The sequence below is a fragment of the Calliopsis andreniformis genome, chromosome 8 (assembly GCF_051401765.1).
Source record: "Calliopsis andreniformis isolate RMS-2024a chromosome 8, iyCalAndr_principal, whole genome shotgun sequence".
Lineage (NCBI taxonomy): Eukaryota > Metazoa > Arthropoda > Insecta > Hymenoptera > Andrenidae > Calliopsis > Calliopsis andreniformis.
In genome coordinates this window covers 3,451,191-3,472,488 of record NC_135069.1, presented here as the reverse complement: position 1 = coordinate 3,472,488, position 21,298 = coordinate 3,451,191, and the positions used below count along the sequence as shown (strand labels likewise).

Here is a 21,298-nt window from a genome sequence, read left to right as displayed (position 1 = left end):
AAACTATAATATAATTATATACTCATGTTTAATTTATTAAAACCATTTGTAAGAGGTACAGGAGATTGCCAAAGATGCAAAAAAAATTGGAGCATATAGTTTACTTCAGCTTCTTCTTTGGGCGGATGTTATTCGTGTGGCCACACTTCTTCTTACGGCAATTGGTTGCACGTGGATGCAAACGAGCATAGCATTTCCTGCAGATCATTTTATCGCAGTTGTATTTTTGTGCAAGGATACGAAGAGTAGGTTCAATGACACCTCCACGAAGTCGAAGCACAAGATGCAAGGTAGATTCTAAAAGAAGAGGATAACTCATTTAGTCATTATTGTTAGAGAAACCATAGAATGAATATGAAAGTAATGCTATACCTTTCTGAATGTTGTAATCAGAGAGTGTACGTCCATCTTCTAATTGTTTTCCAGCAAAAATAAGACGTTGTTGATCTGGAGGAATCCCTTCCTTGTCTTGAATCTTAGCTTTCACATTTTCGATGGTATCTGATGCCTCTACCTCAAGGGTAATAGTCTTACCCGTGAGGGTTTTCACGAATATCTGCATTGTAGATACCTAATTTGCAATAAAAACAGTATCCTTTGTAAGTTCACAGTGTAATCATAATGTCAAATGATGGCAATGCCACAGATAATTCCGCCGTATACTAAATCTTAAATTTAGTAAAATATGTAGAAAATTACTGGAAAATTTTACAATCAATATTTCGTTGATGGACGTGTATTCTAGCAACCTATCGCATTGCAATTGTTTTGAAACCCTTTTGTTTAAATTAATCGATTACGCAGTACATTCAATAGTTAAACTTTACTCAAGTAATTTTGAAGGAGTAAACCAAACACCATGTATTTAATAACGTCAGAAAAACATCTGAAACTGTAAAATTGTTGTAAAATATTGGACACCTACCGCTCGCAAAACGTGCTTGCTATAAAACTCAACCTGAAAAGACTACATGGTGGCAGCACAGAAACTTCCGTTCGCAAACGGAAACGTTCTTTCGCCATCTGGTAGCGAGCAGCTTAACCAGGAGCTCTGGGTCGCTTTGAACGGAGGTACGTACGCTCCAATTATTATGCAATTTTATATAGTTTAAAATGCATATTTATGAGAAAATTGTATATCCATTGTTTTGTTGCAGTTAGAGGAAGCGAATTACGTGTTTGGGGACATTATGCACCTGTTACAGCTTCAGAAAAGAGAATTTTGGAAAGTGCACCAGGAATGGGTGAGTTCGCCGCCATTTGTACTTTGTAGAACGCCTAGACTCAAATAGATATGAAAGTAGATACATTATTCAATGCATTTACTTGAAGTAATATTCCATAATTTATGCATTCGATAGACATGGGTTAGACTTTTATGATTTTGTAGCAAAATTGTGTGTATCTTTCAATATTTTTGCAAATTCCTGTATTTTTCTTTCGAAAATTAAATACGATAAAATTGCGGGAATCACGTGACTGCCTTGCGCATGCGCGATTGTGCCTGTAATGGCTTCTTCCTGCCCGCTCAGGAATTCAGATCGTCTCCCAGTTTTTATTAGTTTTTCCGTGGAAAAAGTGTTTAATTTTTGGTTATTCATTTCAAATTTCATTCTTGTAGTGTCAATGATTAAGTTTTTCGTACTTTTCTGTAAAATCTCTGCTTATTGTGCAATAGAGGAGACTCTGAAATAAGGAAGACCTTCGCGTGCATATCGTATGGTAATATTCGCATTTTTTATTGTTAAATTCAGTTTTGCATGATGGCATTTGAGTTAAAAGACACGTAATTACATATGTAGTAACGCTAAGAAGTGAAAATAAAGTAAATCTTTGTGTAGATGCTATTGACGGTGACCGTAGTTTTTTCGACTTTGAGAATTTCTCATGTCTATTCTGATATTCCGTACATGGAGCGTCGCCGTAGTTTCACCTGAGAATTTCTCGTGCTTGCTGTTACTGTTTGAACTGTAGAAGCTGTGCACACAGTTCACTTCGAATGGAATGACACACAAGTGCAGATTTGATTATAGAGGTACGTTTATTACCATTTTCCTTATTATAATTACATAATTAATCGGATTTTTGTTTGTTTCGTAAATATAGAAGATATCTATTGTACTTTACAGATATTTTACTTCAAAGTTAGCTGTCTGGAATGGAGTTCCTGTATCGAGTTCCTGTGACTGATGTCTCAGGCGTCAAAACGTGAAGAATAATGTAAGTATTACTTCACCTTATAGAACGTTTGAATCCAATTTAAAGTGTGGAATTTTGAATTTAAAAATTTTATATTTGATTTGTAATGGTTGGTATCATTTTTGTTACAGGCCCAGCAGACACCCCCTGGGTAAATCATCGAGCTGCCTTCATCCCGTGGGTGTTAAGGTAACGCATGTTTATAGTTCCTCCAGTCATTCAATCATGTCGTAGGATGCAAAGGTCCAAAGCGGCACGGATGACTGGTTGTATTTATTTTTCTTTTGTGAGCATAGGGACCGCGGGTTATATACTCGTGAGTAGTAATAATTTTTGTATATATATTAGTCAGGCTAGGATCTTCTTGTACTTCGCATTTTTCAGTAAATTAAATATTCTATTTGTTTGAAAATCTATTAATGTGGATGCATGAATATCTACTATTAAAAAGACATTAAAATCAGTATTAGTAAAGTAACATAAAGGTACATAAACTTCTCATACATATCTCTTTTATTTTAATGTACAAGAAGATATTTCGCGACGAGTAGATTTCGTTGTCAAGTAAAGAGCATGGGGAACGATTTCTTTCTCTTCTTTTTTTTTTTAGAAACATTACTTTGACGACGGAATCGCTCGAGATTGATGTATAACTTTGAAATTATTTAACTAGAATTTTTTAATACAACAAATAGTAGTCTTTTTTAAAAAAGGAGATTTTTCAGTAGAGTCACTCTTTAACGAAGGAAATTTCAAGTAGAATCATTTCTTTTTTATAAAACAGGAATTTAAATAGAGTCATTTCTTGCTCAAGCATTTTAGTAAACTTGAATAATTTAAATTGAAGATGAAAGATATTAGATCGCTAGAATTTTTAAGCTAATCATTTCTTTTAGATCAGGATTTTCAGGTACCAATCCCGTACCCATTGCTTTCGACTCATTCACGTGCCCAGGTGCTACTTGGGTGGGTGGAGGCAATGGGGCACGATGACCTAGTTATAATATATTAATGATATTATTTAGCGGTTGGCATTATGTTAGTGTATCGTGCACGACGTATTTTCCACTTTGTGTGTGTGTGATTAGGCCGTGGTATTGCGTCGGTTCTTCATGAAATTAGTATCGCAGTGTACATATTCCTTTGCTACATATGGTAATATAGTAAACATCCTACGGAATATGTGCATAACATTTAAATAACATTCGCAAAGTCCTTATATTACAAATCAATTACAGCTATTATATTACCTATCATTTCAAGTCATATTATTGACTCAGTATAGTTTGTTTATTCATATGCGCAATGTACATTAGACTATGCCAACCGATTTCAGGAAAATGGTACGTACTTTAGAGTGTGCTTGTTGTGTGCCAAGCTCGGGTGACGGAGACGTCCCGGGACGTCCTCCCTAGTGTAGGCCCTGCACCCGGGTGTCATGTGTGAGAATCGTGGAGTGAAAGAGTCGGGGGTGGGGGGCGGGGGCGATTGGTGTGATTGTATTTTTGCCATTTTTTAAATACAGGGCTGTGGAATCAATTAGATAGGCAGGTAGTTTACTTTCTGGTGTGAATGTTAGATGTAAGTAGGTAGGGCTAGGTCAGGTCATCACAGTCTCTTTAATCGGGTAGGCGCGTTCTCGCGTGATGACTTGTCTCTGGAGTCTCCTCATTTGAAGAGCTGAGAGTGGAGCTGGCGCGATAGGAGCATGCCATCGCCTCAGTTTTGCTTGTGCTTTTTCAAATTCAGCGACATTGCACTAGGGTCGCTGAGCCGCGATCGGAAGGACAGGTCGAACGTTAAACCGTTTGGAGAGTAGAGAGCTGAAGCTGGTGCAATAGTAGCAATACTATTGCCTCAGTGTTACTTCTCGACTCTTCAAATTCAGCGACATTGCACTAGGGTCGCTGAGCCGCGGTCGGAAGGATAGGTTCGAACGTTGTTCTCGAGATTCGGTACGCGTACACGATCAGAAATTTCTTGGGAGTCCTAGACTTTCATGCGATTATTGGTTGTGTTCTCGTACTTAAGTTTCAGCTGGGTGGACCGCCGAAGAAAGAAGCTGAAGAGTCCCTGCAAGAATGGGAAACTACTAATGACTCGCCATCCTCAGATGGCGAGTCATTGTCTTTACTACTTTGTCACTATGCTCGCTTATAGTTTTGTAGTTAGTAATTAGTAGTAGTAGTAGTAGTAGTAGTAGTTACAATTTGGCCAGACATGTGGCCCAGAAGTTAATCCACTGATGTGGGTAAATCGCGATTTGAAGTAGTGTTGCGAAGAAATATACAATCGTGGTTTGGATTAGAGTTGCGACCAATTAATCGCGATTGCTTTTAGCTCATTATATTTTAAAATAGAATTGCATTGCATTATTCTTAGTACACATTGCAAAGTTTCCTTTTAAAAATTAAGATTGCTGTATTATTTGATTCTTTTTTTACTTAGAGTTGCGATCCTGATTATTCGCGTTTTTTAAATTACATATATCTAATATCTTTACTTTAACGAAAGTTCTTTCTTTGAATTATATTCATCATAATAGAGTCTCAAGATTTTAAATTTGTTTTGTTATATTAATTAACTTCATTTTGAAATTAGTGTTGCGATATAAATTGACCGCATATTTATATTTTTCCTCGAGGGATCGTTCACATTTTTTTACACCGTTTATTGATTAATTGTCTAAGTTTCTGTTACAGAAGTTTCCTGGCAGCAGCACTGGCAGGAAAGCAATTTTATACTACAAAAAGTAAAAAAGTAAGTAAAAAATCTAGTCACACAAGACAATAGATAAATGAAAAATGGTCTGTACTAAGACTTTTGGTTGTAAAAGAAGAATCTTCGTGTTATATCTTATATTTGTAGAAATAAGAGCATACGTACATGCTTTTATCATATTACAGGATGTTCCATTTAACTTGATTCCTTAAATTATATCTCGCTTCTAATAGTACAAGATTTGAATTTTACAATTATTTTTGAAAAGCATATAGTACGATTAACTAAATTTTATTTCCAAGGTACTTTTTGAAATTGCAAGAGCAGGGTAGATTATAACATATTTACTTCTTCGAATTATGATCATTGCCTTTTTTAACACCCTATAGAGCTTCCTCGGGAATACGAAGGTTCTACGCCTCGGGTCTCGGCGATATGCAAATTTCAGTAGTAACCCTTAAACTTTACACTCTGACCTAGATGCTCACCTGCCTAAAGGCCTCGCAATTAAACGTGTTTTACAACATCCCGCTATATGTATAATATAGACGCGCACGCGTGCTAGTGTTCTTTACGCACGGATTAGTCGGTTAATCTTAATTGGGTTGCACGTTTCCGATACGCTTAATATATTAGCTCTGTCTATCAATAGAGAGATAATTAAGAGACTCGAGTTGAATAGAACACTCTGTAGAACGATTAAAGCAGAATCATTGCACACCCACGTATCAAATTTCCCGCTGTTCATCATTTCACACTGGTTAAAGAAACCATGGCACAATTTTGTTAGTTAGTGGGTTCGTTGACTTTCTCCTCTGAAACTGTCATCGCATCCTCGCGATTTCTCGCGGGTATACACCTCGAGAATGCGTTCCATAAACTCGAATGAGTTTTGCGATACTTTGAAGAGGTATAGGAAGTTTTATGGTACCTACTCCGTCGCCTCGAATGCCTTTGCATTCGTTGAAGGGGGGAATTCCTTTATATCACCTGAGTCAGGGGCGGCTCGTGAGGAGGTAGATAAAAAGAAATACGGGGAGAGGTGCAGGAAATGTGTAAAACGTGCCATAAATTTTGCGACAGTAGAGACGGCAGTGGGCTACCACTGACACAGTTCGATCTTCGAATTTACCTTCAGCACTTGTTGGCTACAGGACAGAATCCTTTACCTACATTTTTCTCTGTCACTTGCGATTCGAGTAGTTTCACCATTATCATAATTCGCAGAGAGGATTATTTCTCCTCTCAAGGCTCGAATATTGCGAAACATTATCACGGGAGAATCGTAAATCGCCATGGAAGTTTCCTCATTATGAATCCACCGGTCAACAACCATATCTCGTTTCCTAGCATCGATCAGGTGTTCTTACAAAGTTGTTTCAAGTCGAAGCAGTAATAAAGTTATCCAGAGTTTCAAGGCTATTGTGAAAATTGAACAGTAACTCGATTCGGTTTTAGATGCATCAGATGCGCGGCTAGATCGTGGGAATTAGTACGTTTTGAGTGTATGCAAACGGAATAAATGATAACACGAAGATTCGACAGGGAAATTTCAGGCGTTCCGTTGCTGTGACGATAATCTTGTTGTAAATAATGAAGACCGCTTCATCGGCGATGTCATTTACGGAAAATCGATCCCACGACTGAGCCAAACGATTAAATTATAATATTAACCAACTTCCGTCTCGATAACGCGTGCAGATGAACAACGGCTAGAAACTAATCGGCGCATTTGCAGCTACGTTTTAACGGCCGATAAACTTTGATCGACGCAAACACGATACCGTTATCGTGCAGGGAATAAAGCTATCATTTTCTTTCTGTTTCCCAATTCGCGGGCACGTTCGTATCGTTGACGTGTTGCGTCATTGGTCGCGTTCGAACCAGCACGCGAATGCCTCCGATAAATGTACGACTTAATAACAGAGGCCAACGTGACAGATACCTTCCGTTCGGCGATCCTCGTAGGCGTGCAAAGGCGCGACAACTATTTTTATGGTGGGCCTATTGAAAACCAGTCGGAATAACGCCGTCGTCGAAACACTATAAATTCGCGGGAATACAGGCACGCTCGATTCCTATTGTGCTTCCCTGGCGAATGGCCTTTATTTACAGAACCATTGGTCGAATTTTACTCTGCCATTTGCCCTTCCCTCTGAAGAAGAGTGAATTTCTGGCGCACACGGCAGTACCGATCCAATGTCGTGCCTGACCGTGGCGTTGTCGTTAGAGGTGTTGTCGTTGTTATTGCAATCGCTGTTATGACACTCGCTCGTTCATTCGTGGATACCTGTATTCCATGTTCCGCCCGCGATTTCCATTTACACAGCCTGCACGCCATCCTCTTGCCCTCAAACGCTCGAATTAAATGCCCACGTACCGTGTCGCTATCTCTGGGAATTTCGAACGATATTATCCTAACGGTGGGTACAATTCGCGCGGAAAAGTCTAATCAAACCCGACACTTTCGGGTTTATCTAGTCGAAAGTAGTTACCTATTTGGATGGGTCGTTAATGAATTGCTCGCGGCAGAATCGTGTATTTGTTGGGATAGTTAATAATGTTGACAAGGATCACGCGCAGGCACTACCTCGGGGCGGTAAACTGTGAACATTGACGTTGACAAGAGTACGATCGTTACTACCGTAACGAATAGTGCGTTTGTTGCTTTCTGTTCAACAAATTTCGTGTTAATTTATTCTTCGTTTCGTCCTCGACAAATATCCAGTTAATTCCAAGCAATTTGCGCGTAATTCTGTATCAGTTCGAGAATCGAATAGGGTGGTAGCAATCTGTCTTCCCGTGTCTACCATTTCACCATATCGTGCACACGGTTTGGCATAGGATATCCATGAGATCAATGCAACCATTCGACGATGCCTTTGCCTTGGCCACGCAGACAGGTGAGCTTGCAGCTGGGCGAACTAATAATGGAAAAGCCCGACCGAGTTAGTAAGATCATTAAACTGGAAGCCAGCGCGATCTATGTACAGTCTGAAATTGAAGTCCAACTCTAAGGTGAACTCGTTCAACTAGGGTTAACCTTTCACGTCACTTTGACCTGGTGCACGCTTTTACCGAAGGGTGCCGCGAGAAGCAGCTTTCTGGATCGAAAGTCGAATTATCGATTACGGTCGACCGCGGCACGCCTAACGTTCCCCCGCAACCTTTTGTACCTTTCCACCTTTTCTTCCTTTTGCTTCTCTTGCTTGGTCTCTTCTTACCGTCGCGTCGTTACTCCGCCAGCAGGCTTCGCTTTTTGCTCGGGGAGAATCGGAGAAGTGCAATTAAAAGTTGTTACCAACGCAGCCCGAAACGAGGTTTAATTGTGGTTGTGCTTCTTAGCCGTAATTAGAGTTCATTGATGAATGAACGAATTTCGAATCTCTTTTATCTCGCGCTGTGATCAAACTCACAAGCTCCCCTGTAATTTATCGTCCTCTTTATTCATCTACTGCACGAAAATTCACGTTAGGTTCGTAGAAATCGCCTGTGGATTTTTGGGGTGTGAACGTATCGCGATTCGCGCGTAATTGTTGTAACCTACGAAGCAATTTTCCGAGTGATCTCTTCTGGTCCCAGCTCCACAGGTACCGACCCTTCTGGCAGATAACGCGAATCCTCGTATCGTAAAATTTGTAAGTAAGCCCGGCTGATAAGAAACTGACGAACTTTCAGAATTTTATCGACTCTCTCGTGAAATTTATATTTGCTTACTTACAGACCAAAATGTAATTCTTCCGTCCTCGGTAATAACTTCAGCGTTCTCGTACATCGGCGACCACGATAAAAGGACCACAAAATGAGTATGAAACGCCGTTGCGATCCGAGATAAAACTTTTCCATCAAAACCCCTTCCCTCGCTGCCCCCTTGTCCCTTACCCTGCTCGGACCGATATAGCCGCCATTCGCATTTTGCTCGTTCAGCCGATTCCGCGACCCGTCGATTCTGCTCGGTCTAAATCGGCGTCAAACTTTTTTTTCTTTATTTCTCCACCCGACAACCACCTACATTATTCGATACCTCTTTACCCTTTTCTCCTATAACGTAAACGGTGTCCAACAATTTCTGATATAATCAAGAAGGGGATGATTCATCTTCCAAAAGTCTCAGTAGAGGTACAAATTTCTTCCCCCCTTCCTTTCACATTTCTGAGACATTACCAGTCCTCGATGGGCGTCGAGTACACAGGGTTTGATCCAAGTTTAATTACGTTCCGAATTACCGAACACCCTGTAGACATCGTTCGTTCTATCGGTGCCCTGGTAGCTGGTACGTGTTCGCGTATGGGAACGAAGTGCGATTGCACCGAATGGCATATTTTTTTCTCCGCATAGGAGAAAGACATGAGGATCGGCGGGAGGGTCGAAGGGGGTTGATGGTGCGCGTCACACGGATACACGTGTGCGCGTCATACGTACGTACACGGAGGACATCGAGAGGCAAGGGGTGATGTGCAGTTTCGAATGCGGTAGGTGCAACCGTGCAGGTAGGACACGCAATGCAGTTTCGTGGAAATTAGGTCAGCGAGTTTTCGGGTTAGACAGAGATCGTGGAAAAGGAAGAGCGGCGGAGGGACGGAAGAAAAGGGGTTGGGAGGAAGGGTGAAGGGAGAAGCTAGTTGGTCAGACAGGGAGGGGGGGAGAAGTAGAAGAAAAAGAGGGATGGGAAGCTGGGAGAGGGAGGGAGAGAGAGCAAAACGAACGCGTAACCAGAGGGTTGCTGGACCGGGGTTAGAGGTTGTCGTCATCGTCGTGGGTGGGGAGGAGGGTTGCCGCGAGATATGGTGGATCAGACCGCACCGAGAGAGGGACATCGCGCCACTTGGAGTCGCGGAAGGGAGAAAGGGGGGAGTAAATGTATGTAAATTAAACGTCCCTCGACTTTATTTAGCGCGAGAGTTTAAAGAAGCTACCTTGCTTCTTGCTAGAGACTCGCTGAATAAGAAACTCGCCCGCATATCTTTGAGGGCAGTGAACAAAACGAAATAGAAGACGTATAACTCTGCTACCCTGTTTTCTTTCGAAGCTTGTTAACTTCTAAGCCCATAAGGATCCAAATCCTCATTCTGAATACTCTGGGAAAGAGAGAATTAGGCGTGAATGATCGAGAACGAGTTCACCACAACAATAATACGCGATATTTTTTAAACATCCGCGCTTTTCTGAGAGATTATTATACTGGTCTGTAATTAACGTTCCGCGACGGTGAATGGAGCGTGTGCCATTCGAAACCTGCTCGAAACGGATAAAACGGTCCCCTCTTCCTTTGATTCGTGAAACCAGGCCGGAAGCCAGCGGTCGCGCACCCGCTTCCGGTCCAAAACCACGGCACCCGACTCTCGCGTTATTTCATCTTTCGCACCGTGAATGGTCATCCCATTCGTGACACCGTTCCCATGTCGTTGACAGGGCCATTGTAGGGGACGAACAAGCTTACGCTCGATAGCTTTAAAGCGGGCGAATGCTTAAAAATATAAGTGTCATTCCGCGACGATTTCAAATGAAAATTTAGAACAGACATTACAGGAACTATTTTGATTTCGTTTACGGTCGTTTAAATAGCAATGTATGTACGAGGGAAACGCGAGTGTTATTTGAACAGTGCAAACATTTGAGGGGCACGAACGCGGAAAATCGTTTGACATATAGATACTATGGAAACGAACCTGTCCCCTGTACTTTGCGCAAAAATTTTGTTGGCTTTATTATATCTCAAATATGTGCACGACTACTGCTTTTACGCATTATATCATCCGAACGTTTTCACGTTTGTGGCACGCCTACTAAAAGGAAGATTCCCACGAGTATAAGCGGCACTTTTTCTTTTACGGAAGGTTTCCAAAGGAATTTGTTTTTTCTCTTTGAGGATTACGTTTTCTAAACATGGGTTTTCAGAGATTCACCGAAGAAAAATAACAGCCAAGTGCGGGATTCGTTCTGGCAGGTTTATTCTAGAAACCTTAAAATTAGATGGATGCTATTCAGCAATTGGTTGTATTCTTTCCTCCAGCAATCAAGCAGATACGATGCTGAGTAGCCCAACAGATCACGTTGCCGAAGTTGGAGCAAGAAACTTGAGATGCTTCTCTCGTTTTCAGGTTCGCTTCGGTGCAAATGCACCGTGCGTTCTGATTCTCGAAACAAGAGCAACCTTGCGTTTTCGAACCAATTTTTCCTCATTTCTCGTTTCTTATTTCATCATAGTACCAATGCCACCTTATTTTTTTCAGTTTCACGCATCTTTAATTCCCACTTCGTGAATCATATCCTCCATGCATTTCTTTTAATTCGAAGTTAATCAAACTATCAGACGTGAACGCGCAACAAATTCTCTCAGGTCTGCGTCCCATACCATAGCGGAATATCAACCTTCCCTTTCCCAGTCTCTTGTCTCAGTTTCCTTCCTCCGCCTGGTCTTCCTCTTTTCTCTCCGTTCTCTGTCCTGCATTCGCAGGAAGTTCGTGAAAGCCACGGGGAGTCGCGAAGTTGCGAACGCTGCGGCGGCGTATTACAAGCTGCAGCAGCCCCGTTCCGCAGGTTTCCTTCAATAATGGAGCGGGCCAAATAGTCTAATTTACTCTGCGACTGGTCGACCAGCTCTGAATATGCATGTGTGCCCGGGCCATTCACGGCGGCGACGACGTCGTCTTCGCCGCCGACACCGGAGCGTCGTGGAACAGTTGCAGTCGCGGCATGCACTCTGCTGCACAAGCTTTCCTCGCGAGCATGTGCACACAGGTATGTGGCTGCGTGTTCCGCCTCATGCCCTGAGTACGCCTCTTCGTACCTTATTAGGCGTCGCCCGACACGAACATTGTCCCTGCGTTCGTGCACTCTCCAAATTGGGTCAGTTGACGTAATGCACCGCGTATAGGAAGTGTCGCGTGCACGGTGCATGGCCGTTTCAGCAGGGAGACGTGGTCCATCTTCGTCGTTGCCTCGTGACACGCCTAATTAGCGTCTGAATATGAATCATTGACAACGTGACGTTTGGGAGATATAGATATCCAGGATGCGTTTCATTTTATAAGACGGTTAGCAAATCGACAAAGTTTCCTCGAAATTGGCGGGGGACGGTTCACGAGTTGCAGGACTAGACGGTGCATCGGTTGGCGCGAGTTTGCGTGCCTCGAGACCGACTGCACTGGCACTGGCCACTGCTGCCACCGCAGAATTTCAGTCCCGAGGGCTAGCATTAAACGAGTTTCTAACATACATTCCTAACTGCGCCACTTGTGCCCGCTGATCGGATATTCAATCAGGCGCTGCGCTTGAGAATTTATGGAACCGGCTGCCCGACGGAGTTTCGCGGTCGGAATTTCGTGCGTCGCTGTCGTCAACGATATCCTCGCGAAAACGAAAGAGAAGCAAACAGGAAGTAACTTCATCGATGCTAGTTTTCGTTCTATACTCAAGATCCACAAAACTCAGAACATTTCCTACTTCTCTCACGCAATTTTCCGTCCCCTAATTGGCCATTGCGCCAGAAAATCGAATTCGCCGCGGTAAATTGACATTCACGCAGGCAATGTCCTCGATCTTGACGCAAACAGGACTCCTCGGAGGGCGAGTTAGCGCAAAAAGAAAAAGGAGACATCGAAGTTGGCCGTCTCTCGCGACCAACTCGGTCGTTAAGCTAAACTTTAAAGTTCCTCGTTCGCGTTATCCTCGCTCTTGATTTCGTCGCGGGCCATCCAGCGACGGAGGCATTTTCCGCGCGGTATCGCCTGGAAATTCCTCCTCTGGCAAGACGCGAGCATCGGCGCAAGTGCCGTCTCCTCGTTTCCTCGAACGGGATGTCCGGTCTTTAACGTTCAAAATCCAATTCCGTCGAATTGGAGGCAGCAGCGACGCCGGGCGTGCACGTAACGCGGCACGTAGCGGAGATCCTCCTCGTGGCGAGAGCGAGAACCTCATTTAACCTCGAGAGGCTGGCCGCGGAGGAGAGAAGGAGCAGGTTGTAAAAGGTGAAGGGGGAGGACCGAGATCGGTGGTCTCTCCTTGCGCGTTGCTTGCCTTCAACGTTGGATGCTGTGTACTCTTCGTATCCGAGTACCCACTCGAGTCTTGGCTCTCCCGGTCCTTTGGCCTTGGACGGAAAGCATTGACCTCGGCGTTCCACTCCGAGAGCACAACCGGTCACGTGGACCACGGTCTACTACAAAATACGTACTTACACGCTTCGCCTTTCCTCCCTCTCTCTCTCGCTCCAACCACTTTCCCCCTGGCTCTCCCCCTTTTCTCTCTTTACGTCACTCTCCCCCTTTTTCTCACCTCGATTCTTCTTGCTAACGTACGGGAGCGTATGCGCCGTCCATATACGCATCCTCGGTTACGTAGACTCTTACGTGAACCTGGAAACGTCACCACGCTGCAGTCCCCTTCTCCTGGACACCTGGAGAACCGGGGGATCTTTATTTTTACGTCGACTGACATATCGGACGGTGAACTCAACCGTGAGTAACTATTATGGCGCGGGGTGTGCTGCTCCATTCTCGATCAACGTCCTCGTCATTGGATTACGTAAAATACAGGGTAGCTGTCGAAAGGTTAACGCTCCTGGATGACTCGAGGAACGTTGGTGTCCAGTGGACACTGTCCAGCAATGATGGAACTTGCGTCAAGGAGTTTAAATTCGTGGAGATTAATCAAGGTGGTTGTTTTTTCAAGTAGAATTCCCCGTTTTGCGGTCAGACGCGTTCGTCAGTCAGTGTACGTGGAGCCGAAGGACGAGGCTCCGTCAGTGGCGCGGTGAAAAAGCAATATTGATCTTATGCTAATTTCCGCGGCTGAGTTATGAAGGGTTCGTGCCGAATAGGATAATTTATTCTCTTGTTAACGCCAACTTGTATACAGTCCCAGGTTGGGCATGCGCGCCGCTGCCTGATCGCGGAGAATTCAAAATCACGGAGGAAAATAGCCGACGTTACCTGGTTAATGCACGCGCAGATGACGCTGGATGTATATAAATACTCATCACTGTGTCTCGTATTTTTCGCACCGACGCGTTTCGCTGTAAGGACATTCCCTTGACGTTCGCTGTTTCACGTCGGACTGAAACTTTGAAAACGCATGCATTCGTAATTTCCTGTCAGGGGGATCGTGTGATGCAAAACGAACTAGCGTTGGATGTTTCTAGTTTTTGCCTCGCATCTGTTCCAGGTGGGCATTGAACAAGAGGAAGTTGTTGAACACTTTTCCATTGTCAGGGCGCAGCGAGCGTCTTACCAACCCCCATCGATCATTCCGCTTGTCTTCGCTGTCCAACGTGTTGTCTCCTTCGAGGAGACAGGACATTGGGCGCAATTCGAAGTTTCGCTCGGTTGGTCCTGCATACAAGAGCCTGACGTAGCGTGCAGCTTCTAATTCGTATTTATGGGTCCGTAATTCGCTGTTTCGATTAGCGAGACAGTTAGTAGCTCTCCGTCTTAGCTGCAAATCGAGCAGCCACGTTACAGTGATCTATTTATTCGGTGATTCGGACTGTCTTGCCTCGAGCAATTTAGGGGCGTCCGAGCGTTTACAGTATTACAACGCTTCTTGATAGTCTGATATAGATGCGCATAGGGTACTTTATAATAGTGGTGAATTCAAGACAGAAAAGTAACAGAGGGAGTTAATATAGGCAGATAGAGACATGCTCGATGCGACCTCCTTTCTCAGTAACAACTATTGTGTTGCAACAAGTACATATATATACTTTAAAAGGAAGTATCCTGAATGGTCATTGAATGAACCCTAATATAAACACTTGTTTGCCTCAAATTTAAGCCTTCTGTACACTGTAATTCGTAATTCCTTCTGTAATTCGAGGTGTATTTTTCGAGGCCACCCAAAAGAAAAATAAGACCAAGAAAAAAAAATGAAATGTGGGCTACAGACATGGTCGATAATCAGAAGACAGTCACAAATCAAAAAAGATTCGAGAAACTCTAATTTCTGTTCCTTCCTGTCAGTTCTTTGCCCAAAATCCACCGCAATGCATTGCCACATATTAGGAAACACTCTGTATGTAGGGCGTCCAGCTTCCGCAAAGGCTGCTGGCCCGTGTAGGCGTTGGAAATGCATAAACATGTCGACGGTATCGCATATGAGCGTCGGTGGACGGGGAAGGGATGAGTAGAAGCTAATCAAGCATTTTGTCGCATTGCCAGGCCGAAAGGGATAGGAGACTGTGGAGGTGAAAGGCGGCGGGTGTTATCGTGGGCATGATTAGGGGCTGCCCGCGCGTTTCAGGCGAGGGATTTGAGGTTCGGGGATTTGTAGTACAAATACGACATGTGGACCGGCCAGCCGACCGAGCTGGTACGACCGAACGGTCGTCTATATAACGACCGCTATAGGGTGGATGGCAGCAGAGCGTCAAGCGCGCGTAACACGGCTATGGTCTCCTCGTTACAGCTGCACAACTACCAAATTGCATTACTGCAGCCAGGAATCTCTGCGTTGCTTCGCTTCTCCAGTCCGCGACAGTTTCCCAAGGGGATTTCTACAGTTCCACCCTTCTCGTTCCTATGGCATGCGAGCGTTTCGTTGGCCTCAAAGGAGGCAGGACTTAGGTGAACTTGGAGCTTCATGAATCATCCCTAACTCTTAGGAATGATTAGGTTAGACAGTCGAGAATGACGAGTGACGAGTGGTCGATGGTTCCTTGGTTCGTCTGCTGCTTCTCGAGCAGGGTTACCACATGAATTCTCTCCCTGGGTATAGTGGGCGAAAAATAACAGGTATCCTGTTGGTATACGGGATGATCAGTTTATCTGGAAACCCTCTAATCAGTGTTGGCGGCACTTACAATGCTAAGAGCAATTAAAATAGATGCTGCTAACACTCGGAGGGTTTCCAGATAAACTGATGACTCTGTGGGTCTAGGCCTTAGACTCAAGCCTTTGCAACAAAATACAATAGGACTGCTACTTCTTCTTTTACGTATCCCAATTACTCTCACTATACCCAAGCAGGGAATTCGCCCAGCATCCCTGTTCTCAAGGGCGACATTAAGAGGGACGATTGACTTGAGAGTTTGAAATTTTGCGCGAAATTTCCTGTTGTTCCTCGCTCCTCTTCCCGCCCCGAGGATTCTTGGTAAGATCAACTCGTAGTAATATCAGACAGACAGGGTTGTTCGGCGCACGTGTTCCTAGATTGTTAAAGCGGCTGCTGGGTCGAATACTGTTTGTTTACTTATTCCTCCAAAGTAAACGATGCTCGAAGTGTGCTGCGTATACGTTGTTCCTCTCGTCTCTTTATAAATAATATCGTAGCAGGTCGGACGCCCTTGCGTGTGCTGAATGTAGATTCGCCCGCGCGAACTTCGTCGTCGGATGCTTCGTTTGTGTATTCGGTGGCTGAAGTTTCGAGGGCACTTCATAGAAGGATCTAATGAAGCGAAACACGACGAATCGCATGAGCGTAATTCCGATGCTCCTGCTGTTCTGAAGCGCCGCTTAGAAACTTTCTCCCTTCATGATGGAGCCGGACAAAGGGGGTGGAAAATGAAACGGAAACATCTCTTGAGAAGCGAGCTACCTGAAAAATCCATTAGCACTTTAACAATAAATTATGGAGGGCGATTATGAGCGATGGAATTGTCCAAGAAATTAAATTGGGTGGCTAGGATAAATTCCTTCGGAAGTGAATCTAGAACGTAAACATGTTCCTTGATCGTCGAATAGGTTTTCATCTTGCATCGATTCATCTTTGGTCGCCAAGAAGATCTGAAATGTAAGGAGCAGCGAGTCGATCCGGCTACATCGATTTAAAACCGTGCAGGGCTTCGCTTTATCTTCGTTCGTCTTCTATTATAGTTCCGACGGTATTTTCCCACGAACTCTCAGGAATTGCAAACCAGATTCGTAGACTGTTAAACTACGACAGAGCCCATGAAATTGGACTTTTGTACGGGATCATCTACCGAGATCTATCTAAACTTTTGATATTCTCGTTTATCCTAATGCAGTCTTCCTGCAGAAACGTTTCCATCACATTTGTGTAACTTCAGATCCAGCGACAGTGCCCTGGAAATCGCCAAGAGAAGTTGATATGACGAATATTCTTGGTCATTGTGTCTGAGGAGGAAGGGTTTTGGGCAATGGAATCATTAATCCAACGATAAACACAGCCGTGGCGGCCGGAGTTCCACTGTTTGCATAACAACAATAACGCCGCAAACGTTGTGCATCTGGCTGCAGAGATACGCCGGGTCACGTACGTCATTATTGCGCGGTCGATGCAACAAATTTTTTGGCGGGTCAGCTCAATAAAATCTGGTGTTTTCAAATGTACGAACCGGGCCAACTCGATAGCTTATCTCAAATAAAATGCAGGACCAGATATGATTGAATATCTGGTCGGAGGAACAAATACTCCCCGTATTTTGATTCCGTTTTACGATTGGTACGCTTTCGATTTGAGGACAGTCGTGTTAGTTTAGCGATTTACATTTATATAAATGCAAGTGTGAAATAGGAATAGACCATTAAGAAGGAAAATTGATATTCCCTTTGAGCACAGTTGCCCTTTAATTATCCGTACGTTCTATACCAGTTACTTTTATAACTTATTTCCTATTATCATACTCGTGACTTGGAATCTGTTCGTCTCTGCTGGTCGAAATCACTGTGCGAGGTCTGATAAAAAAATATAGCAAATTCATTACCTCGCAATTACCTCTATAGCATCGTTACACAATACGTGGCTACAGCCTTTATGCTCGTGAATGGTTAGAGCAGATAATTTGGCCTATGTGTCTATTAATCCAGGCAACTATCCGTGGGATTCGTAATCCAGTTTCTAGTTTACCTTCGATCGAAGCCACGATCCGTGGTCGCGAAGGCGCGGGTACATAGGTAAGCGGCGAGCTGCAGTTGCGGCAAAGTTCGAAATGCCATCTGTTCCGCGAGTCATCATATAGTCTCATAGTGATGGATTAGAATTCGAAATTTCGTTCTTGATCGGCGCCTAACGCGCGTTAGCACGCTCCACCGACTTCGATTTCCAGATCGGAAGCGCTAACGTACGGCCAATTAACTGGGAATATTAATAAACTTTAAGTAAATGTGCTCGGGGAGAGAGGCAATTCCACGTTAGAACGTTCGATTAAGTTGATCGCGCGGAGCTAAGGGGAACCTTGATGAGTTTCAGATAGAAAGGGGGCAGGAATTAAACGATGGGGTAAAATAGAATGCTAAATAGTCTCGTCGCGGTTACGCAGGGAGCGATTAGAAACAGAGGGAAGGTTGAACGAACAAAGCGCACGTTTCACGGCGTGGAAGTCGCAACGACGAAACTTCGTCGTTCGTTACGCGTTGGTAAATTGCTTTCATAACTAGTACAATGTACTGTCACCTACCTTACAATGGATACGACCAAAGTTTCTCATTTCATTTCCCAATTTTCGCTTCGTTCAGAGGCGCCTCGTCTTTCAATTCCTCCAACGTCTTGAGCCCCATTCTGTCCCTGATAAACCATGATCGAATGCTTCTATTTGAAGGAAATAATCGTCAATAGGACAGACCGAGCATATTGACATCCATCAGAAAACAGCGTTCAACTCTCGTTCTACCAAACGTTTTCGAGCGCGTATAAATTTCTGGCAACATGCTGGACGTTTTCCGGGTGCATAGTCGTAGAAACGAACCCGTAATTACCGCTCGCGGGACATTTTTCAGTCACGCTTTCGGCCTTTGGAGTCGATTGTGCCGGAAATCGAATGAATCGTCTCCGCCGCCGTACCCGCGCCACCACGGTCACCATCATCGCCTCCCTGCCCCTCGTTTGCCGCCCTTCCCATGCATAACGATAGTCAATTCAATTTGAATCGCGGCCAAGCTCGACAGGACAGTTAATTTCGCACGAATGACGGCCCGATCTCGCGAATTTGCTGCTCGATTCATTCACGCGAATCGTATAGATTGTCCCGCTGTCCCCGTTCCACGTTTTTTTTCCGCAGTGTGCGGGAAATCGGCAGGTATCGTCGATCAAAGTCGAGTCACCAGCGAAATTGATAGGTTCTGAGAAGTTGAGGGGAGTTTGGTATCATCGTTTCCCTCTCGAGGTTGAAGCATTTGTCCTAACGCGGGTGGCTCGTAACCGTCGCTACTAATGTCGAGTCGTCTCGGACCTGGCTCCAATAAAGGCCAAAACGGACACCGCAATCTCTGCCCCTGGTGGTTGCTCCTCTCGCTCCCTCTTTCTCGCCCACTTTCTCTATCCGTCTCGATCCCTCTGTGCGTCCTTGTCCCCCGTATCCACGACAGCAAATGGCGCGCTCAGTTGGAGGGTGAATGAAACGAAGGCGTGGCGCGCACGTTGATTCATAGTGTGACTGTCATCCGAGAACAGAGTTGCGGAACATCGATTTAGGAGAACGGCCCTAAAGTTGCCCGATTATTCTTGCTTTTTTTTCCCAGCGTCCTAGATTGACGGCGGTGTCGTATCGATCAGTGTCGCGAATTAGAGGTATAGAGAGCGTATTTTTCGACGAATTACGCTGCTTCGAAATCTTTCCTCCTGGCTAGCGATCATGTAAACGGCGCGCAGGTTTGAAATCCTTTTCTGCAGAAAGGAACCATATCTCGTGTAAATGGGGAATAATGTCTTGATAATTAACGTCATTCCGATTGAATGATTGATCGATTATTAAATCAATGGCTCATGCGAGTAATATTATAGGGGAATGAATATAACGTTTCGACAGACATTGCATACGAATAGCCCCCGGATATCGACACTTCCGTCACTGTAATGAGAAGAGTTCGTTTGGGTAGCGAAGTACGCTACCCAGCCTCGATTACTATTTGAATTTATAATGATCGCGACTAGCATTTCAGTCTTGCCGATTCAGACGGTATTCAAAGCTAAGCTGTATGTTTGAGGGGACTATGTAAAGAGAATCAATCAAGACGATAGACGATATTGCGATGCTCCAAAGGATGAAACGCTGGGGTAGAAAGGGGCTACTTTATAGGGAGTCATAGAAAACCAGATTCATTGGGAATCGTACGTTCTTGGCTGTTTTTCTCGAATAGCAGGAAAATAACTTTGCCTGATTTCTAAGGCGATTGCTTCGCTTCCGTGTCTTCGTTGATATTCCCTTTCGGGTGCATAACGAAGACGAATCGCTTCGAGTAATGGGAGAATCGAATAAGGCTGCTGCCACTTCTGCGCCGCGAGAAAATTGAACTTAAGTAGAAAGACTGCTTGTTAATTACTTTATCTTTTCCTTATTGCACAGATCGCTAGAACATTGATTTTTCTGAAAATCGAATCAGTGTTTCACATAGATACATTTTCTTTTCTTTGAATGGAATTCAAGAGGAGGATTCATCTAATCTCCAAAGGAACACTTTAGTTTCGCCCTGTTGTGTAACGGAAAGTATTAAAAGACGTGTCCTCGTTGAGGACTTTTTTCGTTCATATCGTATTCTGGGCATAAATCGCGCACCGCCGCTGGAACGGGGTGTAACTCGCTCGGTTGCTATTCTGGTGATTATCATGATTATAGAGATACGTTTATGGTCGTTTGCCAAGAGAAATGGCAGCATCTAGCAGAGGTAAAGTGGTGAGCGCGAAGCTACGGCTTCGTCCTTATTGCACGAAAAGTATGGTAATCCAGCAAAGTGTGAGAAGTTCTGGGAACGATTATTCAAAAGGAGGCAAGAGCACTCGTTCGCGCTATTCCATGGAAATTAGATTCAAGGAATGAAATTCTTTTGTCTAATTAGAGCACAATATCTTCCCCAGGCGAACGGTTACGCTTTAAGCTCACTCTTTCGCCTGTGCCGTGGATCAAACGTTCCATAAGAATTAATTGCTTTTCCCGAGAATGACGGTCTACATTATTTCACTCTTGGCCATTTGCTCTGGATACATCGAATACGTCCTTCGTGATTGAGGCAATTCCGCTGACACGATTATAAAATACTTCCCCAACATAAAACTGTGTTACCATCGAGTTTTTTATGCATCGACGCGCCTTGTATTCGATCGATGGCAGTATTGTTTCCAATTTGCTCTCATTCCCATCGTAAAGGTCCGTCGTATTAATCCATTAATTGTAACTCAGTTACCAAACTAATATCCCATTGGTACTTCCAGGCAAAGCGGTACCTCGTTTGCGACAGAATTGTTAATTATAACAATGTTGCGAACCGAGTTTGATCGATGTATTATTAATTCAATTGAAACCTTCGATATGCTAATTCAAATGTCAGGCGCAAATACGGAAGATACGTAGGTGGGGGTGTGAAAAAATACACGACCTTTGTAATGTATGCAAATCATCGAACCTTTCAGCTGACGCGGACGGTTATCGGGGTAAACGTTTTTCATCAATTTTCAGTCTGCCATTCAAAATCGGCGTGCGCAGCAGACC

At 44.0% G+C, this 21,298-nt stretch overlaps 1 protein-coding gene across 1 annotated transcript; it reads right to left on the bottom strand.

The window, feature by feature from the left end:
* Nucleotides 1-4: 4 nt before the first annotated feature.
* Rpl40 (ribosomal protein L40) lies at nucleotides 5-983 on the bottom strand. The gene is made up of 3 exons (XM_076383329.1): nucleotides 926-983; nucleotides 373-571; nucleotides 5-297 (listed from the first exon to the last, which is right to left on the bottom strand). Exons 2-3 carry the CDS (start codon nucleotides 560-562, stop codon nucleotides 101-103), a joined length of 387 nt encoding a protein of 128 aa, XP_076239444.1. The 5' UTR covers nucleotides 563-571; nucleotides 926-983; the 3' UTR covers nucleotides 5-100.
* Between the last annotated feature and the right edge of the window lie 20,315 nt (nucleotides 984-21,298).